The sequence below is a fragment of the Sinocyclocheilus grahami genome, unplaced genomic scaffold, assembly GCF_001515645.1.
Source record: "Sinocyclocheilus grahami isolate Dianchi unplaced genomic scaffold, SAMN03320097.WGS_v1.1 scaffold1258.1, whole genome shotgun sequence".
Lineage (NCBI taxonomy): Eukaryota > Metazoa > Chordata > Actinopteri > Cypriniformes > Cyprinidae > Sinocyclocheilus > Sinocyclocheilus grahami.
The window spans coordinates 289,344-314,120 of record NW_015506437.1 but is presented as its reverse complement, the minus strand read 5'-3'; the positions used below and the strand labels follow the sequence as shown (position 1 = coordinate 314,120).

General features: G+C 40.7%; 1 protein-coding gene across 1 annotated transcript in view; it reads left to right on the top strand.

Moving 5' to 3' along the window:
* Positions 1-23,352, top strand: part of LOC107568570 (uncharacterized protein C15orf41 homolog) — a 59,846-nt gene extending 36,494 nt beyond the window's left edge. The window contains exon 10 of the mRNA XM_016254534.1: positions 23,019-23,352. Within this exon, the coding sequence (XP_016110020.1) occupies positions 23,019-23,142 (124 nt within the window). The 3' untranslated portion in view covers positions 23,143-23,352. The remainder of the gene's footprint in view (positions 1-23,018) is intronic.
* Positions 23,353-24,777: the final 1,425 nt, after the last annotated feature.

Below are 24,777 nucleotides of genomic sequence, written 5' to 3'. Positions count from 1 at the left end.
TTCCAAGGCAGAGCATCAGACAGTTTATTCAAGATTTATACGTTTAATGCTTTAAAATTAAAAATCTATTCACTTTAATGTTTTAAATGGAAGGATTTATACGATTCAGTGTTTTATATCCGATGGTCTTCTCAGTTCTGGTGTGTCTGTGTGTAAAAGCTTCTGTTTTCAGTATCTTATGTGGCATGTTTTCCCGCGCTGTCCTCTTTTGGTTCTGGCTGTTTCTGCTCCGTGTGTGACGCTGACATGACTCTGTGGATGTGCTTGCACTACGGTGTTGGTGTTTAGCATCACACCTCTTATATATCTGGTCCATCTTGCACTTAAAAGAGAAATCATGCTGCTTTGCTGTCAAAATCCTTGTGACAGTTTTTCTCCTCAGGTTTAAAGTAGTAGCAGAAGCTTCGCTCTCTTTTTCACTTTCCTTAATTCTTCCCTATCCTTTATTCCTTATTTATTCCATTAACCTTGTTTCAGCAGAATCTGTAACCGAGCTCGTGCTCTTGTGACGGTTTAACCGTAAAGAGCTCTGAGCAATGGAACATGGTGGGGCTTTTTTCATATATGCACCTTTTGTTAGAAAACACGCAAGAATCTGTGACATTTAGTGTCATTGCAGTCAAAACTTTCATGATATATATGGTGCAAGCGAAGACTTTCAGTGAATAATGCTTTAAACGTTGAACTATTTGTCATATGACTTCTGAAGACCTAGAATATAGTGGACGACTGTTGTGGTAATATTGTGTTGTTTTGGAGCTTGAGAGCCACTGGTCTCCACCTTCTGCTTTCACTTTATGTAAAAGAGCAGCGTGAACATTCTACTGAACATCTGCTCGTGTTCCATTCTACTTTTAACTATTCCTATAACGACAGCACTGCATTTGAAGTCTGTGCAGTTATTTATTTATTTATTGTTTATTTGTTTGATAGGGACAATGCATGTTAATGAACATTTGTAGTAATATAGAATGTAAACAAGCCGGATTATAGCAACATTGCTAATTTACATCCACAGTCCCTAGACAGGTACACACAAAGACACATACAACACTACATAAAAGATTAATACCCCAACACATATTTAAAATTCTTAAGTAAAATGGTAACACAACTGATTCGTCATAAGCCACTTTTTGAAATGATCTTTAAAGGTATGATAAATATAACATTGTCCTATTGACTGTGGTAAGCTATTCCAATATTTACTCCCTATTACAGACAATACTTTCTGTCCAAAAGATGTTCGCCTATATGACACCTCACTGTCCCCTCTAGTAATAGACCTAGTACCAATACTATAATCTGTCCTCAGTTTTTTTAATTCATTTAACGGAGGGGGAGCAAGCCCATACCAGACCTTATAAATAAAACAAGCATATTTAAAAAAAAAAAATTTTTTAAATGTTACATTAATGAAATGACAGGGTTGACCAACTATTAAAACAATACTCAACATGTGAAAAGATAATTGAGCGTAAATACAACCTAGCAGCACCGACTGTTGATTCTGTTGAATAATTACTGCAAAAACCAAACTGCATTGGATGTGAAGAAGTAAAACCATTATTTATAGGATTAGTAAGAAGCTTAGCTACCCATGTTCTGCTACCTTAGATATAATCGGAAGGATACTAATTGGCCTAGAATTGCTCAAATTTGTTTTATCTCCAGATTTATAAATTGGAGTAACTGTAGCCACCTTCCAAACCGATGGAACAACTGCTTGCCTAAAGGACATATTTACCATATGTGTTATTGTGCCTACAAAGGAATCTTTAGTATATTTAAAAATGTTTGTATCAAGCCCATGGACGTCCTTTGCTTTAGAGCTTTTTAATGCGTCAATGATATTAGCTACTTCTAATTCAGTTACTTCCTCTATTTGAAAAATAGGTTGGGCATAATTAATAGGTCAATAAGTAATATCTTTTAAGGTAAAGAAAAACTGTGATTTAAGAGTTTAGATATGGGTCAGGACAGTTGAGCGGTGAAAGCTGGAGTCTTACATTCACTTCCTCTCTATGAGTTTGAAAACTGTTACTATCAGAAGCAGATTTGCCGTCCATCGTCTCCAGACGTCTCTGAGCGTCATCCAAACTACAACTGTGCAGATCATAAGATCAGTGGATGTGTTTATACTAGCAGAGCACTCGGGTTCAGTCAGCGTTTCCATGTCCAGGAATGTCTCTTTAAATCACACTCACAGATCCGTCTGCAAGCCAGAGGGAGGCACACAGCACCTTCCCTAATTTGGTGATGAGTGTTTGGCTAATCAGTGAATTTAAATGGCCAAACTTCTCAAGGCATCACAACAGTAGTCCATGTGACTCGTGCACTATATTCTGAGTCTTCTAAAGATGTTTGATAGCTTTTTGTGAGGAACAGACCCAAATTTAAGTTACTGTTTGCTGAAAATCCTCCCCTCAGATGCAGTTTTCACACCTTATTCACATTTTGTGTATTAGAATATTGTCTTTAGATGTTAGACATCATTGGTCTCAAATCCATTGGCTTCCTGCATGTTAGTAAGGTTGAATATATGTGGTTTGATTTATGTATAGCTCTTTTCACAATACATGTGGTTTCAAATTAACTTTACAGAAAATGCTTTATAGTGCTGTGTTGTAAAACTGGGCTAACATGATAATTCCTTGACCTGGCAAGAACTCTAGCGGCTACATTTTGGCATAACTGTCTCTTGTTTAATGTGGATGCAGGACGATCACCTAGTGGAGAGTGTATTACGATAATCCAGATCATGAATGCATGATAATAATGCAGGTTTGGAACGGCATGATGACAAAACTCTCACTGTTCCTTTAAGCTGCTGATTTTCCTCCACTTTTAATTCACTTTGTGTCATGCCGTGTCATGTTCATTGGAAACATTTGCTGGAAGAATCACCTCATGTACGCAATGGAAAAAACCTGCCATGGCCTGAGAGAATGTTTGTGCAGTTCGCTGAAATATGACCGAGCTTGTCAAATGGCAGTTTGAATAAGAAAGCAAACATATTTTAATCAAGACTCAGACAAAAAGGGGTCACCAAATCACAGTATTTGATGTCACACTCACTCTTTGCCTCTATTCCGATGGCAGTGCATGGAAAGCTACCCGTGACCCCATCCTAAAAAGGAAGCAGAGGGATGAATGAATAACTGCTGCGAGGTCTTAGCATGTTAAATGCTGTAATCTTCCCAAAGCGTTCCTTCCTGTCGGCCCTCCTCTCAACTTCAACCTCCAACCCCTCCCTACATGCATCACGGCAAATGAAAGCCGCCCGTGGCATTAGACGGGAGGACAGAAAGCCCCTGGGTCCCGTCCAGAGACTCCAGCGCCGGCCCGTCCGTAACGACCGTTTTTAACGGCACATGGGGAGGAGATACGAGGGGCTGTAAATTGTGTTTGACAGTGCGGCTACAGTGGTTTCGTCATAGCTTGTCTTTAGTTATTACCGCGTCTTCCTCGCCGCGCAGATAAGGGCCGGGACTTCAGGTGTGCACTGTCGACACAGTACTCTTATCACCTTAATTGATTTAGAGCAAACGCCTTTGACACAGGTCATTGTGCGCTGAAGTTATCCATCACCTGGGCGTTTGGTTTCTGCCCATGTCTGTCTCCAGTGTGTCTACATGGGCGCCGGCGTTAATAAACAAGCTGATATGCACAGAACATGCACAAACACCAACCTTTTGTTTGGACTCGACGAACAGTCCTTAAATTATTATTCCATAGTCTTTTTTTAGATTTGAATTCCCACGTTCAGAAGGAAAGACTGTGTTAACTCTGTGTCCAAATGGATGTTCACACAGACTCGAACTTGAAGTTCAAGTGTCAAGTTTTTCCTGGAACGGAAAATGATGAAATTACACTTCAAATTCGCCATGATTTGTTATCTTATCTGTCATCATTTTCATGCCTGCTGGAGTGACAAAATTGACAAGGCAGTTGCATTATATGCTATGAAACATGCATGCTAAAAATTATTCTTGGAATAAACAGCCTTTCCATTGTGAGGACTCGCTGACACGTAGCTCACACGCTCCCTCTGCATTAGTGTGATTACACGTCACTTCATAATCATATCTGTGGCAGGTAGTCTGCAAGCCGTGCAATTTCACGTGGCGGATCTCGGATAAATACGTGGTCCGCTTAAAAACATTTTTATGGTTCTCTCCTCACATTAAGCGTCTGGGAGACCCGACTCTAAAACACGTCCGATCTCATTACACAAATGTGGATATGCTAAATTAGGTTGAGTGTGCTTATGCCCACCGCCCCCCTTGAACCGACGACTCACGTGTTCACGGCAAATGTAGGTCTTTAACTCATGGAAGTTGTCTCAAGTTTTATCCCTTTGGAAGATGATGTGGTTTTGCAATTCAAATATTTGCTCGTTCTGTTTCCCCGTGCAAAGCGGCATTGAAGCCGTCGCCGGTGACAGTGCGAGCGTGACAGCACTAGTGCATGCTCCGTATTAAAAATACTGTGGGAATGCCACATCAAAACCCACTTGCAAATGCTTTGCTTTGGGTTGGTGAGGATTCTCGGATAAACAGGGCTACTAATGACGGCTGATGGGTTGACGAGTCAATGAACAGCCGCTTCAAGAGCTCTTCAGACTGGAGTGCGTTCACTACCAAGGCCTCTTGATTCCTCATTAATTAACCCAGTTCTTTTCCTTCATCGCACACAATGGATGCCTCTTCGAGTGGATGTGTTGCTCTACACAAACACTACTCGACTCCTTTCAGACATGAGCGGACTGATTGTCACCACTGGACACAAATCGGCGTGCCGTACTTGAAGGGCTCTTGCTTTTGTGAAGGAAGCGTCCCGTGAGCAGCTGTAGACCTCGAACCTCGAACCTCGAACACACAGAATATATAAGACAATTAAGAATTGCCGTTGCGGCGAGAAGGCCCTGCTCCCGGAACCCTGTAATTTCATCCCGTTTTTATTCTTCCTCTCTTCTTCTCCTCCCCCCAACAGCAATTAATCTCATTTTTAGTACAATTTCCAGCCCTTTGCTGGAGTCAACCGGAGTCCTGTGTTTTGTTCCTATTTGGCCCGGTTCCTGTGCATAGTCATTAAAGGCCCAATTAATGTCACCCTGTAGCTGAAGAGTGCTCATTTTTATTGGGGAGCTGACAGTTGCCGCCACGAGTGGCGCAGTGTAATATGCATTAATTGCCCCGTAACACTGGTAATTACCAGTTCTTCAAGCCTCTCAGTAAACTGTCATGCCCAGACAAGACTGCTTTGAAATAGATTACTCATTAGGGAGAGCTGCCCTATTTTCCAAAGGGGCTCACTCTGTTGGCTCAAAAAAAAAAACGATTTGGGTACTAAACAAATAGTTGCCAAGAGCAATTTCCTATTACAACTTCCCAGTGACGGCCCTTCTGTCCCGTCTTTCTTTTTGTCGCTCATGGGAGGGTTGTGCCGTAATGACCCATAGTGCTCACTGGACACCTGTCCGTGTTACCCGTACACGCTAATCGCTTCTCAAACAGCCTGCTGAATTCTTTAGCGCCGTTTCAAAGTCTCATCCACCATCTAACGCAGGAGCCGTCCTACCTGAATGAACCTCATCAGATGGGTTTCAGGCTCCAGAGTTTGACGTGCTGCTTAGCTAATATAGTGGTACTCTTAAAAACAAGGATTATTGCAGTAACATGTTTAATTCAATGTGGCCCTTGCTGTTTCTTTGTAATTATTTGTAAAATGTAGTAATGTCTGAGTGAAATAGGCTTCAGAATAAATCCAATATAATTTTTTTTTGTGTAATAAGCATAAAATATGCAAATAGTGGTGTATTTTTAATTAGACTGAGCTATTTTACCTTTCCAATAATTAAGTAAAAAAAACATTGCTCATGTCTTCACCATTTGGATAGCTTTTTCACAGATCTCGTGCCTAGAATTAAATTTTTCTGCAAAATTTTGGGTTCAAAAAAGGTCCATTGTCTCTTTTCAGTAGTGTTGTGATATATAAAGCACAGCTTCCAGGTGAATTGAATTGATCAACTTGATAAAGAAATAAAATCTGCGTTTGGAACATTTTCCCGATCGTGCGGATTGCTATTGTAATAACTTGGTTTCTCAGAGCAATGTTGAATGTAACCACACCTTAATGCTCCAGCTTGCTCTGTAAGGTTGCGACCGCTGCTCATGTGCCTCTCAGTTCAGTGTGTTTCTCTGTAAAGATTACATGTGAATATTGACCAGTGTACGTGAGCTCAGAGAGGCCATGCATGTCAGTACAACAGGAGCACGTGTAGTGACGGCGTGGGTGTTTACATCAGCCTTTGATAAGAAAGGAGACACCAAGCCAAACATCGACTACAACTACAGGGACCTTGGTACGCTTTGCTGTTTATTCTTTGCAGTATTTCTGTGTTTGGGTGGTGCATGTCTGCACCTAAAGCCCATTTCTGCCCTAACAGAAGAGCGTGTTGTTTTATCTCCTCGCCGCACCTGCTGCAGGCAATCTGCCGCCCTTCCCTTCAAATGAGTTTTGTCAGAGGCTTTCTCATGCTCAGCCTGCGATGTGCTAATGAAAGGAGATGGTGCAATTTCAGGAGAGCAGGTATCAGAAAGCGCGGCCCAGCTGAGAGAAACCGCGACCCTCTGTCACTGATGAACCTTATTATGCCTTTCATTAACGCATGATCTCTGTGTGTGTGTGTTTGTGTTGCTTGAGCACTTATCAAATTGTTTATGACATAACTAATTGGGCTAATTGAAGACATTAAGATTACCTGTCAGCTTTATGTACCCAAACCGCATGTCCGGCTGACAGCCGGTGACAGGCGCGGGACCCAAACCATCATACGGGGGACGGGCCGCTCTAATTTGATGTGGACAGGCTTCACGGGGCAGAGCGAACGGCTAAATGGAGCGCCCGTGGGGGAGCGCCTCCACTCCGGACCGCTCTAATGGAGTCCCCTTTGGCTCCCTGACAGAGAGATGAGGCAATTTGAGGCGAAAAGTGAAAAGGGCTCCGGCCTTGATTTTTTTCCCCAAGTGTTTTAGGAACATCAGAGCAGAATAAATGTCTGCAGGCTGCCGTTGCTTCAGCTTTAACAGAGGACATGACTGCAGCTGACGGTCTGATGCATGCAGCTTTAGGTGTTCATGGATGTATTTATGCATATGTATTGACATGTCATTTGGCTTGAAAGACAATGCAATAACTAGGGCTGCCAATTTAACAAAAACAGTTATTTGCGCAGTCTGAAAACGCATGTCGTCAAACTTCCTGAGATCAAGAGGAGATGTTCACATGCATGCGTTTATGTGCACAGCACACTGAGAACTGGACACAGCATCTTCAAAACCTCAGTCTGCATGTGTTCTTACACCAACAATGCTGTATGAACGGCGCTTTAAGACTGGAGTACTCAACGTGACTTTTAAAATATGATATCTGGGTGTCTTGCCAACTGAAATATACACTGAATGACTAAAGCGCTGATCACAAACCGCACTTTCGTTCCATTGACGTCCATTCATAAACGTGAATGCGGGAGACCAGAAACGCAAGCTCAGTGAGCCCTTTTACGTTAGGCCTACTATAAGTTTACAGTTAACAACAGAGCCCAAACTTAAATTTAATTACTATTTATTTTTAAATTTAACAAGCAACACTCAACTTAAAAAAAAATTTACGCAAACTTGTAAATTGCACATAATGCAGTTTTTAAATTAACTTCTAAATTATAAAAGTTCTATTTGTTGTTGAAATATATTCATTTATACAGTGCCTCTCATAACTTGCTTCATAACAGATTTATTTAAACATGCATGAAATAATTAAGACATCACTAACAGGTAAAGTAAAATATAATGAGTATAGTCTAATATTTCACGAAATGCTCTTCTCTAGACTTCATTTATAGCGCATTTATAGCTGTGAACACTGATGATGAAATCAAGGGAAATGAAATGCTACGTGACGTTTTGTTTACAAGCTGTTTTATTGCCGTCTTTCTGCGGTTGAAACACTGATTGAGCGATTACGCGAGGTGTTAGATGTTCATTCATGTTTATTTTGTGTTATAACTAGTAGTAAAGAGGAAGAGATGATCACGCTTCCGTTTGAACTGAGGCGTTTATAGGAAATTTGCATTTTATTAAAAAATTTACATAATTTGAACGATGAGACTTCGTTTCTTATCAAAAGTAACAATATATAAAACTGGAAGTTTCCATTGAAGTTCTGCTCATGCAGTGGTTAAAACAATGCTGTATTTGATCGGTACACATGTGCACCGTACCAAAAATTTTCGCTGTGAATACGTGTACCGTTACACCCCTAGTGTCCACAGAAGTGTTGTGTGTGCAAAGTCTAGTGTGACTGTGGCTTAAGGAACACGTAGTAGTGTGAACACTGCTAGACTTTAAGGTCATTCCAAGCACAAACAAATGAAACAAATGGCAAATGAAAACAATATGTGTACTAAAATCAGCTCAAAATATCAAACCCGTGTCAAGCGGGGCCCAATGTGAGTTAGAGGATGCAGGTCTCATGAGAATGGCCCTGTCTGTCAGTATGGATGAAAGCAAATGCTCAATCAGTCGGTAAGGTCTAAATAACATTATTACAGGTATATTTTGTGGCTAAAACGTAGCATGCTCTCTGAAGTTCATTCCAGTTTAATTTCCTACTACTGCGAGCTTAAATTTGAATTGCAATTCTACATCCTGTTTGCAACCTTAATTCAATTGAAATTGATGGTGAATTGGCATTTTAAGCCTTTTTTTTTTGTTCTGATTCATTTTCCAGCAGGACAATGGCTCAAATCCTTCTGAAAGCCCTCTAAAGGGTCGGGCACGCTGGATTCAGTTCACTTCCATTCATATGTGAATGATGGAGTATGGCCACGCAAGCGCTTGTGTACAATAGGTGATTTATGTTCTTACCTACATATTTGTGTAGCGGAAAGACATTCAACCAATAGAGCATCTAAACACCATCGATTGGAGCTCATTTTATTTATTTGAAGTGCTAATTTCCCTGTGCTTTTTTCTGTAAGGAGCTTTTTGTTTACATATAAATGTATAGTTTATATATAAGCGTATGTTATGTATTTATGAATAGCGCTTAAGGAAGGGGAGATGTATTTGATAGGTTTCTAAGATCTCTCCAGAAGTCTCCCTCCCCTTCCTCTTCCCCTTCCTTAAACTCTGAAAGGTCAGCGCTGTCATCCTCGGAGAGCCGTCTGTTTGTTTCCTTTGGAAAACAGGGTTAAACTGTCGGACTGACAAACCCCTGAGCCCACCAACCTCAGCAACCTCCAAACGAGTGACAATCAGTCCAGACCGCCCGAGGGATGCTGCTTGGCTTTGCCGTGACCCCTGCTTGTCGCCGTTTGATTCCTTTATTCCATGTTTGGAGTATTTAACGTCCAGTTTGATCCTCTGGATAATTAGTTTAGCTGCGCTCTCATGTCTCGCAGGCTTTGGAGGCCCAGAGGTGGACTCTTCACCCGCTTGAGATTTGTTTGCTTTGCAAATGTTTTAAAATGACAGTGAAATCTGATTTGCAGTGCAGCTTGTTAGTGAAAACATTGAGCAGCTTTTATCTCCAGTGCTGCTTCATCCGTCCAGCCAATCACACGCTGACGAGGTCTGTTTGCTCAGTTGTTCATTTACATATCAAATAACTTTTTTTTTTCATGCAGAGAGATCAAAAAATCAGTGGATTGATAGTGTATTATAAATATTGCACATTTATTTATTTGAATTATGTGTGTGTGCTTTCACCGAAATTATGCTTAATTGGAGAATTAAAGTTTGCCTATTTCTGCCATTTCTAGATTAGAAGTATTGTTTTATTTTAAGGCTTGCTGAAAGACTCTCATTGCTCATCACAGTGAGTGTTTAACTGTTGAACTGAGCTGTTTACTTTGACTCGTGTGTGTGTTTATGTGTGAGGGGCCACAGTTTCCCACCCAGACATTCAGGGTCCAGTACTAGTTAGTTGAGCGCTGAGAAGGGCCCCATGGGGTCCCATGAGTCTCGACCCCCAGAGTGCTGAACATTGAACTTGTGAGATCATGATCTGATGCTTCTCAATGGGCAGGATTATAAATATATATACGGAATTTAGGATCTGTCTTTCCAGCCTCGCTCTCCTATTTCAGTAACGGCTCAGTATTATCAGTGTTCTGGAGTGAAGGAGGCGTTGAGATGCACTGACGTGTTGATTTAGTCACAGTTACACCAGCAGAGGTGGCGACTTGGACGAGAGCCAGGCCTGTTTTCTCAGTGGACGTTCTTTGGATAGGCTTCACTTATTTTTAGGGTCCTTTGAGTGTGTGTGTGTGTGTGTGTGTGTGTGTGTGTGTGTGTGTGTGTGTGTGTGTGTGTGTGTGTGTGTGAGAGAGCGAGAGAGTGTGTGTGTGTGTCTCTCTCTCTAAATGTGTGACAGCCAGCTCACACACCTATTCATAAGCGCTCTTCCTCCAGCTTTCAGTGGCGTTCATGATTCAGATTCACCGCAGAAATAAGCTGCTAGTGTCTGATGACTTTTTTTATAGGATTAGAGAGACAAATCCCTATTATTTGCAGAGAGACTATTAGAGCTGAAGCACAAGTAGTAGCTAGTTTTAAACAATGTATTAGAATCTGCTGAATTCCACCTCTCCCACCTCCATACAAATCACAGCAATATCAACTAAATTATTTTTCAAAATCACAAAAACTTAAAATTATTGTACATTGTTGATGTTAATTCAACAGCTCATTTAATCCCCGTTTTGACAAATATTGTAGTGTTGACTGCATTCATAATTTATATGGGAAATCTGGCATTTCAACCCTGTTATCCATTCTAGTATGCAAACTTTTAAATGCTGAGTTTTTTTTTTCTCTCCAAATGTTAGTATGAGGGTAGCCGAAATTGCAGATCCCAAATGAAATGAATGGTCAGGTCAGTTTTATACACACACACACACACACACATATATATATATATATACACACACACTGTATATAAATGTGGCCATTTCAGAAAAACTCTTCAAAAAAAAAAAATTTTTTTTTGCATAGCGCTTTTACCAATATCCATTTTTTAAAGCAGCGTCACATAAAATCATGATGTTAATGTTTATAATATCTTAATAGATTCATGCCTTATAGTTACATTTAGCAGATTAGAGCTGGACGATAATATATTTGCATTTTGCGACTAAATAAAAAATCAAGCAGTTGAGATGTGACCCTATAACCACAAATAATTTAATATTATAAAACATTAAAAATGTTCTTATGAATATTCATAATAATAACATATTATAAGGTTTTTTATAATGCATTATGCATTCATTATAATGCCTTAAGAATACCCTTATAATGTATTATAAATACGGGCTTCATAGAAAGTGAGTTAAATGTCCTACTGTAAATATTATTTAGTTATTAGTAGTAAGTATTATTAGTTTATATTATATTAGTAATATGCATTGCTAAGAACTTCATTTAAAGGAGATTTTCTCAATATTTAGATTTTTTTGCACCCTCAGATTCCAGATTTTCAAATAGTTGTATCTCAGCCAAATATTGTGCTATCCTAACAAACCATACATCACTGGAAAGCTTATTTATTCAGCTTCAGATGATGCATAAATATCAATTTCGAAAAATTGACCCTTATGACTGCTTTTGTGCTCCAGGGTCACATATTATATACTTAGCTTTGCTTGCGTGTACTGTATGTATGCAGGTAAAATTGGATGTACTTATATATAACTTTATCTAAAAAGATTCTGTTGTAATATAGTGATGAACCGCTTTAACTTAATGTTTAGTTTGACCTCGTAAACCTGATGGAGGTTTTCTGAGGATTCAGCGCCTCCTTCCGTGGATCATTATTTGGGACGAAGCACTTGGGTGTAAAGTGCTTGTTTATCTCAGAGGAGGGTCTGGAGACGCTGGACACTCCAGCACCGAGGCGCCGGGTCGCAGGACAGACTGCGCTCGGGTTACACTGCAAACCGCTGCTGATTACAGCGGGGCTCGCTAACAATTGGAAACACATTAGCACTGGGGGTTAAGAGCGGGATTAGACGCTGCTCGCCCGACGCAGACTGGAGGCCACTTGAAGGGATCTGTTTAGATGTCCCCAGAGAGGACGGCTAATTATTCACCGGGGCTGCTGGGAGTTCAGCGTAACAGGTTACAGGAGCCGATATCCCCTGATGATTCTCATCAGCAGCCCAACTCTTACCCATAATGCAGTGGCTTTTCATTATGATATCATCTGGTAACGAAGAGCAGCCATTGCCCTGATGTGTTTCTTCTCATTTGTCCTGACTAATAGATCCTGCTGTTTTTAGCGGATGATTTATTTTCTGCATTCTGAAGTGGGTCTTGCTTTTATTATGGACCACTTCGTGCATCATATCTGTGAAATGAAGTGCTTTAATGTTTTAATGAATTCGCAGGAGGTCTTAATGAAAGCTTCTGTCCATTAATGTGATGGAAAGCAGCACTGAGGTCAATGAAGAGCAGAGACACTCGATCTGAGGCGAGAGGCCAGAGGTCGGCCTCTTACGAGCCCACAGTCCAGTGAGGAGCCCCGTGGCGGCGGGAGCGTCCTCTGTAGTGCGATAGCTGAAATCCTTCTTTTGCAGAATTGTTTTATTGTACAGTACAAAAATGTCAGTATTACAGTAATCGAGTGTCTAATTGAGGATTATTCCGTTATTCAGTGATTCGTTTTCTCAATGCGTTGTCTCAAGATCTCAAGATAACTTTTCTTGAAATGGTTCCTGATGGTTTCACACCAAATTCTTAATTCTTTTGCAGTTAACATGTCTCTTTTCTGGGGGGTTTTCTGACCGTGCTGACCAATGAGCATTTCGCTGTCCAATGGTCATGCCTTAACTTTGCCATTTCTAGTATTGTATCCTTCTAATAATTGTTGACATTTAGTCTGAGTTAAATCTCTTTTTTATCTGTAAAAGAAAACCTGCCTAATAATTCTGCACACCTGTATATAAGGAGTTTTTCACTTCCAGCCTTAAATTAATAGTAGTTAGATTAATTGGTTTGGAATTGGTAAAATGTGCTTGGGTAAAAAATCTGATCAGAATATCAACGTGCCTGATAATTATGCACGCACTGTAGTAAAACTAGTAATATTGTGAAATATTTAAAATAACTTTTCTGTGTGAAAAAAGTGACAGTAAAGACATAATGTTACAAAATACTTCTATTTCACAAATGTATCCCTGCAGCACAAAAGCAGTGTTGAGTCGCTGGGGGATATTTGTAGCAATAGCCAACCATACATTGTATGGGTCACAATTATACATTTCTCTTTTATGCCAAAAATCATTAGGATATTAAGTAAAGATCATGTTCCATGAAGATATTTTTTTAAATTTCCTACCGTAAATATATCAAAACTTAATTTTTGATTAGTAATATGCATTGCTAAGAACTTCATTTGGACAACTTTAAAGATGATTTTCTCAATATTTAGATTTTTTTGCACCCTCAGATTCCAGATTTTCAAATAGTTGTATCTCAGCCAAATATTGTGCTATCATAACAAACCATACATCAATGGATAGATTATTTATCCAGCTTTCAGATGATGTATAAATCTCAATTTCACAAAATTGACCCTTATGACTAGTTTTGTGCTCCAGGGTCACGTATACAGTATGCTGATCTTTTGAACTTTCCATTCATCAAAGAATTAAAAAAAATTAAAAAGTATTATTAAAGGGATAGTTCACCCAAAAATGAAAATGTGATGTTTATCTGCTTACCCCCTGGGCATCCAAGATATAGGTGACTTTGTTTCTTCAGTAGAACACAAATTATGATTTTTAACTCAACCCGTTGCAGTCTGTCAGCCGTATAATGCATGGCAATGGAAAACAAAATCTATGAGAGTAAAAAAACATGCACAGACAAATCCAAATTAAACCCTGCGGCTCGTGACGACACACTGATGTCCTAACACACGAAACGATCGGTTTGTGCCAGAAACCCAACAGTATTTATATCATATTTTACCTCTAATGCACCACTATGTCTAACTGTCTTTGGGACAGGTGTGTACGCGCTCTGGCGTAGTTTACGTTAACAGCTGTGTTGATATCCAGCCGAAGAGCAATCAACCATAACTTCAGGCGAGCAGGCTCAGAAGTTGGGAATACGTGGAAAGTCACCGCTCCCCAACGAGTTCGCGCGAGAGAATGTAATCTTTTAGTTTTAAGTCGGTTTGAACAATCCGGATAAGCGCAAGTAAGTACCATTTTGATTAGCCGTCGTACCTACAATGACTGTGCACTGTGTAAACAATGAGTGACGTATACGTGCGAGAGATCACTTCCGGCGCTTGCGTAAACTACGCCAGAATGCGTACACCCCTCACGCACCGGATGCCGTGCGCGCGCTCAAAGCAGCTGGACATAGTGCTGTATTAGAGGTAAAATATGATATAAATACTGTTGGGTTTCTGGCACAAACCGATCGTTTCGTGTCTTAGGACATCAATGTGTCGTCACGAGCCGCAGGGTTTAATTTGGATTTGTCTGTGCATGTTTTTTTACTCTCATAGATTTAGTTACCATTGCCATGCATTATACGACTGACAGACTGCAACGGTTTGAGTTAAAAATCATCAAATGTGTTCTACTGAAGAAACAAAGTTACCTACATCTTGGATGCCCTGGGGGTGAGCAGATAAACATCACATTTTCCTTTTTGGGTGAACTATCCCTTTAAGCAGCAAATGATGTTTGCATTTGATTTGCGGTGAATCTTCTTGCCCTCTTCTGTCCTCCCGTCACCTTCCCAGCTCTCCACGCTGTCGCTCTGGAGGAAATGGTGTGGCTAAATCTGGAAGTGCCATCTCCACCGTCATTATCACAGACGGGTCAGGCGTTTATTGGGTCTCACCTCACCGATAGCCTGGCGATCATTAATCCATAAGCACCAGATAATGAGCACTGAGCAGATTTATGCAATTACGGCCACACGGCAGACAGAGCAGCTCTCTTTAGCCTAACGCATTAATGAGCTTATCAATATGTGTCGCGGGTTCAGGGTTCGAGCGGCTGTTAGCCGCCCCTGATGGGACTAAATGAGACGTGAGCTGTTCAGGCCAAGTGCGTTTCCGAGGCGTTTAGATAGAACACTTTAATCCTGCTTTAATCTCGACAGGAGGTACATTTCGTCCGGATTGAAACCTCATGAGCAGCAGGAAAACAGAAGCATAAACATGTCATGCAGAGTTATACCTGAAGGAAGATTGCTTGCTCTTTCTGTTCCAGCTTAATTACAGCGATTGTGTTTTGCTCGTCAGTGGCCAGCGGGCTCTTCAATAACAACAGCTGAACGCAGAAGGAAGCCTCTCCAGCATCAGAGTCACAGGGATGTCAGGATGTTCACCTTGTGATATTTATGGAGTAGGACACAGCGTTTATTTATCGTGGGCTGTGTAGCGTCCGTTCGAGGCCGTGTCTCATGCTCTCTTTAAACATCCTGTTTGTGTGAAGGCTTTTTTTATTATCGTGACCATGCTCCTGAATGCAGGCCCCGGGGCCGGTCCAGTAAAATATGCGGGTTGCGTGCTGATATCGCCTCGCTCGCAGCCTCGAGTCCCTCCCGCCTCCTGCAACCCGGTTCAAGCCCTATAAATAAACACCAATTAATCAGCCGCTGAGAGCAAGCCCTGAGCGGAGCGGGAACAACACCATCCTCTGCTCTGGCCCTCCAACACTGGAGAACCACACTGAAATCCTTCCTCTGTTGATGTCGATGTGGTCCTCTTACAGAAGCATAAATGACGTCAGCAGCGAGTCCAGGTTCTGTGAAGAGCGCTGAAGCACTGTAGGAGCACCGTCTCTGTACCAAGCCAGTCTCAGTATGTCCAACCTGCTACTCCAACACAGGCTACGTCTATATTCATCCAGATGCGTTTGGAAACAGCATTTTCATTTCAAAATGCTCTCCGTTCACACTAGTGCTTTTTAAGCATTTCTCATCCACACTGAAACATCAGAAAACGTTCAAGTCATTTTACTGCGCAAGCATAAATTGTACTAAAAGCACTGGGATGATACAAAGAGACCAGACTTAATAAAGTTCTCAGCCTGTCCTTATGTCACGATTATTATATTAGCAAAGCATCTCACTGGTGCATCCAGGTCACACTTATTCAGCATTCCATGTGCGGTCTGAAACGCATCTGCCCTCATGTTTCGCCGCAGGACAGCAGTGAATGTTCTGTTGTCTTTGCAGGAATATAATATGAAGATATAAAGCAAGCAGTGCTGGGTAACTGATCACATGTAATCTGGATCACGTAATCAGATTCATAAATTAAGTATTCGTAATTAGAGTATATAACATTTTATAATGCTCATAATCAGATTACAGTTGCTTTTCTATGGATTACATGATTGCATATTATTCACACAATGCAGTAAATTATTCATAATTCATTGATTCTCCCTAAATCTTGTTTTTTAGTTTTCCTTCCTGAATCTTACTGTGTGTCATACCATTTAGCTTGGACTATATTCACAAATGTCGTGTAAATAAATTTGCAAACCATGCTGCCGACTTTAGGGGGAAAGCACCTTTCAAGCAGTTAGACCAGGTATGAAACACACAATTATACAAGTTACTAAATAAGGCTGTGAAACACTGTCTTCATCATCATATCCAGTGAGCTTCAGTGCCTGTTGATTCTGGACAAAAGCTCTTCAAACCATGTAATGTCTCTGCTGTTTTCATGTTTATTCATGCTTGTTCATATAATGCAGTGATTCACAAACGTCTTGGCCAGCCAAACCCCTTAAAATAAAATATTTACTTGAAATATGTCTGAGGAAGTTAATATTTCAGTAATTTAATAAGATATTTGCATGTTCACAGTTCTCTGATGTTGGTTAATGGTCACAATGACATGCAGTTAAACAGATAAAATATTTCTGTTTTTAGTGTTCGGGTGTTTAATTATTTTTATTTTAACTTTTTACATTACAATTTTACATTATTAGCTTTTTATCGACTCACAAACTCACTGCAGTTTTTACATGAAGCCCAGTTTGGGAAACCCTGGTGTAATGTAATGTTTAATTCATTTTATGATAGATATATAAACATATGTGTGTGTGTGTATATATATATTGTAATGTGTCATGATTATACATGCATCATTGTTTTCAAATACCTAATTTTTCCCAGTCCACACCAAACGGTGTTTTCAAATTTATTCACTTGAGAGAGCATCTTCAAAAAGTCAATTTCAGCAGGATAAAAACATGATCTCAGTGTGGACAGAAAGCCAACATGTAGAGAAGAAGCTGCGTTTTGAAATGAATCCTGGTTAGAGGAGACTAATCCAAGACTCTTGGGAAGGCAGCAGCAGGCAGTGGATGAAGTGTTTTCAGGTGGAAACCTCACTGACTTCTGTGCTATAATCACTTGAATGTTCCTATGAGGTCAAAATAGCCTCAATCGGAGGGATGTTCATGTTTCAACGCAGCATGTTTAGATGTCAGCGCGCTCCACTCAAACGGTGTCCTCTGGAAGCTGCCAGGATCTGCGAGCAGAGATGACACCGCGGAGGGCTGTAATTAGTTATTCAATTACGCCGTGATTATGTGTGTGCATTGATGGGGTGGAGGCCACTCAAACGCCGACTCACTCTCTCAGCACCTCCTTTCAGCTTTTTGTTCTTAAGTGCTGCGCTCTCATTAAAATGCCTTTTTAACCAGCATGGCACCTGCTTTAAAATCAAACGCGGGGCGCTCGTTACGCCTAATGGCAGCGTGTCTGCCAGCGACGCTCTCAGCGGCATCCCACTCTCTCCGCCCGCCAAAGCCAACACGCTCCAAATTAGCTACATTTCACAAACAATTTCACCGACTCGTTACGCAGTTAGATGTTTATTGGAAGATCACTGACTTCCCCCGAGCGATACTTGTGCCAGATTTAGGTGGCGAAGCGGTGGCCCACATAATAGACCTCAATTATAATTGGAGCCCCGTGTCCGTTTATGCCTTTATTTATGGAACCTTTGCATTGAAGTACAGCGGCCTTTGTGTTTTTGCCTCCGGAGCGGAAGCTGTTCGGACACCTCCCTCGGGGGTTACAAGCGCATCTATTTAACCCGAGACCCTTCGCCACTGTGCCGCTTCTCTTGGGGTTGTTTTGTACCCTCGACCTCATGATATCAAATGTGCTGATCAAGTCAACTTCTTGTTTTCCCTTCCTTGTTTGCTCATCCAAACCCAGCAGTCAGTAGAAGAGCACGACTCGTCTATGTCATCCTGTCCCAACCCATCTGACGTTATGATAAATCAATATAGTGAGGCGATTTCCATTCAATGCGGGCAAATCAGAGCTACTGTATGGCAAGAGGACATTTGCTTCCTTCAGATACTATTAAAATAAAACAGGGCCAGTTCAAACACGGACTATTACCACTGGCATTTATGTGACGACCAGATCAGCGTTCCTGGAGGCACGGCAACACGGTTTTGGATGATGATGTTCCTCCAGGAACAGTGTCGGAAACACTGAAATACAATTAAAATTAATATATAAAAAAAAATGTAAATAAAACAGTATAGAGTGTTATCTATAAACAAAGCATATAGAAAACCATTCATTTTGGAACTTTGGAAAAACATGAACGAAACTGGCCATTCTTGATACAGGAATTTAGAAAATTGTAATTAGTGTTAATTTCGTTAACGAAAACTATGACGAAAAATTTTCGTCAATGAGGTTGTTTTCCCCTGATGAAAACGAGACGATAATAAGGTCATGAAACGATAACAGATTAAATGAACATGCAATATCGCTGTTATTTTTGTTACAGCAGTTTTCATAACGTAGACAGTGCGAGTGTATATCTGAAGTCTTTGGTGTTTATTTAGCCTCTAACTGATATCCAGTTATAAATCTGTACACTAGATGAGGTCAAATAAACCATGCATATGAGTCGATATTCTATTGATTTCTGCTTATTGGCGAAAGAGCAACTTCTGATGAAATGTACAAATAAATTTCCCAAATTACAACAATCATTGCAATTAAAATTGAGCAAAATAATATTTTTTTTTCATCATTTTAACCATTATACAGTAAGACGAAAATGTGTAAGTTTCCACTGACTAAAAGTCGACTAAAACTAAAACAGGACAAGTTGACTAAATATGATAAAAACTACAAGTTACATTTGACACAGGATTAAGACTAAGAATAAAAAATAGCTGACAAAATTAACACTACCTGTAATAAAGAGAATAATATAAGAAAATGCATGAGGTAGAGTGAAGCTAAAAACTGCAGAAAAACTAGAGTTTTGTTTGTGAAACTATTGACAAAATCCTAGGTCATGATGTATAAAAAAAATGTGTACTTTTGTAATAATATGTAATGCTTAAATTAGATATAAAATGTAGTATATTGTGTTAAATGACATACAATGGCAAATCTGGTCTTGAGGTGATTTTTCATGGATGTAATTCATCACATTAACAAATGAACATTTGTTGTTTCACTCAGTTTGACGCGCAGACAGTGTTCAAGATTTTCAGCAATATTTGAATATATTTTCTTTTTGCTATTGTGTGATCTTGGTTTAGTTTGTTTAGTCTGTTCAATCATGAAGCAGACATCCCTCTCACAGGCGTGACTGTTATCCAGAACACTAGCGCTGTTTCTGTTTGGGGTCAGTGTGGAAAAATACATGAAGACAAATCAGAGTCGGCAGCTGTCAGGAGTGAATGTCTGTAATGTGCGCAATAGTCACTCGCTGACACCTCAAAGAGCAGTTGAACTTTTGATGACGTCTCATAGGGTTACAGTGTATGAAATATCAGCCAGATACGTCAGTGTTAAGTAGGTTTTTCAAGCTCTTAAAAGGGCCTTGAGATCTCAGAGCCTCAACAGAACATGAGGGTCAATTAGTTAAAAACAACACTGTAATAACTCAAGGTTTCTTGGCTTCTCTCTCTGTCCAGACCTCCATACGTCACCGCATTCGCTGCACCTCTCGTCTTATAGCATGCAAATGTTTACATTGCACGTCCACAATATTTCCATAGAAAGGATGGGACCCGTCCACGTTTCTCCAGCGATGAAGCTGTGCTGCGTCTGTTAGGGCTGTTGGTTTCGGCTCGTTCCTTCAGGACCGTGAATCAGTGTGTGATAAAGAGAGCACGGGCCTGAACCGAACGGCCCAGAACACACACTCACACTCGCTGGCTGGCCTGACTCCGTTTCCAGTTATTGTGGTTGGTAGAACTAACTGTGATCGGTTGCTGTTGATGTCAGTCTTTCTTCACCTGTGTTAGTGGACAGTTTGCGAGGATCAGTGAAGTCAGGCCTCGTGAGATTTCATGAGCTTTAGGGTTAAATCAGCGGTTTACTCGCACAGAAGCACATTTTATGACCTGATTCACTCCTGATTCATTCACTACCATGTTTACATGAGCGGAACTGAACGGCTAGTTGTTGTTGAGTGGTTTAATGCACTGCAAAAATAATGTTTTTGTCTTGTTTTTCAGTACAAATATCTAAATATCCATAAAGGAACTGCATTTTTTATTATTTTATGATGTTCTCTGAGGTTTTCTTATAGTGCTAGTGTGATTTTGCATAAAAAAATCATAATTTATAAGTTATTTTCTGTGCTGTTTTTAAGCCTCTCTGCAGAACGCTCTGTTTTTATATTTTATATAGTAAACGCCCACTGCTGTGATTGGCTGACGGTTTCACTGGACCCGTCCACGTTTCTCCAGCGATGAAGCTGTGCTGCGTCTGTTAGGGCTGTTGGTTTCGGCTCGTTCCTTCAGGACCGTGAATCAGTGTGTGATAAAGAGAGCACGGGCCTGAACCGAACGGCCCAGAACACACACTCACACTCGCTGGCTGGCCTGACTCCGTTTCCAGTTATTGTGGTTGGTAGAACTAACTGTGATCGGTTGCTGTTGATGTCAGTCTTTCTTCACCTGTGTTAGTGGACAGTTTGCGAGGATCAGTGAAGTCAGGCCTCGTGAGATTTCATGAGCTTTAGGGTTAAATCAGCGGTTTACTCGCACAGAAGCACATTTTATGACCTGATTCACTCCTGATTCATTCACTACCATGTTTACATGAGCGGAACTGAACAGCTAGTTGTTGTTGAGTGGTTTAATGCACTGCAAAAATAATGTTTTTGTCTTGTTTTTCAGTACAAATATCTAAATATCCATAAAGGAACTGCATTTTTTATTATTTTATGATGTTCTCTGAGGTTTTCTTATAGTGCTAGTGTGATTTTGCATAAAAACATCATAATTTATAAGTTATTTTCTGTGCTGTTTTTAAGCCTCTCTGCAGAACGCTCTGTTTTTATATTTTATATAGTAAACGCCCACTGCTGTGATTGGCTGACGGTTTCACTAATTAAAATAACAGACAGACGCTGCTGTGATGTACTCTGAAAACAACATGGGTCATCTGGGTTAAAAAGGTGATATAAACTCAGTTCATATCAAACGGTCTGGAGCACAATGCAGTAGTGGTGACAGCAGGTTTCCTCACACGTCTGTGCTGCGTCTTGCAGTGTCAACAGTGTCTTGTGATCTTGTAAAGTCATCTGTATGGTTCTGTTGGAGTAATTCTGTGTTTGCGTCTCTCTATTGTTTCCTCTCGTCCTACTACAAGCACGTGTCAGGGGGCAGGGCTAAAGAGACAGTGATGTAGAATCGGTGGGCGGGGCTAAAGAGGTAGTGCTGTAGAGTCGGTGGGCGGGGCTAAAGAGACAGTGCTGTAGAGTCGGTGGGCGGGGCTAAAGAGACAGTGCTGTAGAGTCGGTGGGCGGGGCTAAAGAGACAGTGCTGTAGAGTCGGTGGGCGGGGCTAAAGAGACAGTGCTGTAGAGTCGGTGGGCGGGGCTAAAGAGACAGTGCTGTAGAGTCGGTGGGCGGGGCTAAAGAGACAGTGCTGTAGAGTCGGTGGGCGGGGCTAAAGAGACAGTGCTGTAGAGTCGGTGGGCGGGGCTAAAGAGACAGTGCTGTAGAGTCGGTGGGCGGGGCTAAAGAGACAGTGCTGTAGAGTCGGTGGGCGGGGCTAAAGAGACAGTGCTGTAGAGTCGGTGGGCGGGGCTAAAGAGACAGTGATGTAGAATCGGTGGGCGGGGCTAAAGATGCCGAGCTGTTGAAGCAGGCGTTGATATTTTCCTGTGGAGGCGGGGCTTAGCCACACTATTACATCATAAAGCGGCACATCCCGAAACGAGTCATTTTCTGAGCTTGGTTTCAATAAAAGCTGTTTCTAAACTAACGAGAATGTTTAGAGTATTGAAACTTACTGGATGTTTTTATAATACATTGACCTGTTATATGTCAAAATATCAAGGGAATTTGATTTCTCAGTTCATGACCCCTTTAAATCAAGATACAGTTACTGGAGGTGCAAGATTACTTCAGATATTAAGTTGAAAACTTAAACAAATCTATCAAAAATAATTGAGTTTATGCTTAAAAAATGTATTCAAAAAGAAAATAAGATTATTTTTTGTTTGACATTCAAAGTAATGGACTTTTTCTTGCAATTCTGAGTTTAGATCTCACTATTTTTATATATATATATATAATTGTAAGTCTGAATTGTGAGATTAAAAGTTTTACCTTTTTAAGTTTACTTTCTTTTTAATTTTTTATCTCATGGTGTAAATAGGCCATATTTTTCAAACCCTATTGACAGACATATTTATTTTAATTATATTTATTGTTAAGTTGTTTAGATTTTCAAGTAAATGTGTCCTGATTTAAGGACGTTTAGATATTTGTATTGGAATTTTTTTTTTTTTTCTTTTGCAAAATTCTTCTGTCCTAAAATCTCCATCATTTCTTCAGTGTCAGCCACCATGAGCTCAACAGAAGTGACTTTATCATGATTTTAAATGTGCTCGTCTCCCCAAAATGTTGTGGTTGTGGTGTGCAATTGAGTGTTTTCTTCTGGACACTTTCTCTCCCGTCTGCAGGTTTGGTCCCGGTCTGGTCATCTACTGGTACGGGTTCGTATCTGAGCTGGACTGCCAGCGGGGCCGAGGGATCCTGCTGAGAGACGGCTTCCCCTCGGACATCGTAACCCTGAGCCGAGTCTGAACCGTCACGGGGACGTTTGTTGCTGTGGATGTCAGTCCGGAAGCAATTTAGCTTTCCTGCAGCATGAGACTCCTGGCAAACATCTGCTGTGAACTCCGGCTGAACTCCAGCGGCTCGGGAGAGAAAACACCGGCGCCTCAAATCCTGCTGAGGCCGGTGACACGCGTCACTCTTATCTTGCTCAGAGACGCCGATGGATGAGACGTTTGTGATTGTTTGTGTTCAGTTATAAAGGCTAATAAAGTTGTGAGTTCTCCATATATTCTGTGTGTCTGTCTTCTGAAGCTTTCTTGAAGTCGGGTCCAGAGTGACGCTCTCCAAAGCTTCCTCTTCCTCTCTGAGCTGTTGAGAGCTGTGGAGAGATAGCAGAGAGATCTCAAGAGATTCCTGTCTGGGCACTATTAACCCTGTGATGCCTGACATATGAAGCACAGTCAGAAAACAATGAAACGGAACAGTTCATTCAACCTTTAGACTACATTTTTTATAAAAAGTTTGCGTGTGTGTTTTATGTTTTGTATTATATTTGATGCATCTGATATAGTGAGAATATGGAGGAAAAAAACAACTCCGGTCTCAAACTGAGCAAAAATATGAATTTGCTGCAGATGCTGATATGATGAAATTCTGCTGCTTGTGATGTAAATCAGTGAGATGTTTATAACAGCAGAGCAGATGCTGACATAAACGGATCTAAATCTCAATCGTGGCTCTATATCTCCAGTAATATGTCTCAGTAAGATGAGGCTGAAATGCTCCAAACATATAATGCAGTGATTGAGAGCTGAAGAAATAAAGGCTCCTCAGAAGATGTGAGATGTTCTGGAGGCTTGTGAAGATCATTCCTCCGCTGAGGAACAGTGAAAGTAAAGCTTCTGGAAACAAACGCTCCTCAAAAGATCCTGAGGATCAGATTTGAGACTCTAAAACATGATTGATGGAGAATCAAGTAAAGCTGAGCTGCTTCAGTCCAGTAAGTGTTCATCTGGAGATATTACTGACGTTATTCTGACCTTTACTTGATCAAAAACCCTTACCATTAATCTCTAACCCAAGAGACGGGCCCCAAACACAAAGGCCCTCAGCGCCCCGGTAACGGCTAGCTCTTAACAGAGTACAGAAAGAAGTAAAAGCACGGTAAACAGGCGAGTCAGTTCCTCTGGAGAGCTTCCTGTCATTGTGTTCATGATGCTTCAGTGTGTGGAAGAGCCTATAAATTAGATTGTGCTCTGAACGTCGGGCTGTTTTCATGCCTGCTTCTGCTTTTAGACTGTTGTGATTTGAACTCTGCTGGTCTCTCTTTAATGTGTGTCAGTAAACAGCATTACAGTGGTAGTTCACGCAAAAATGAAAATTGTGATCATTTGCTTATCACCCTTTCACAAGGTACTAATGTGTAGCATTTAAGTACTAAAATGTACCTTTCAGGAGTAAATAAGGCACAAAGGTGAATGTTTTGTAAGGGTCCCACACCAGTGACAGCTTTTTTACCCCTTTTTTTTTTCAAAGACTTTCATTCGTCTTCTGACACATAAAGATATTGTTAATGAAACCATAAGTAAGATTTCAGAAAAACATAAAATAAATTAATACTTCAGCAAGGAAACAATTAAATCAAAAGTGACAGTAAAGACG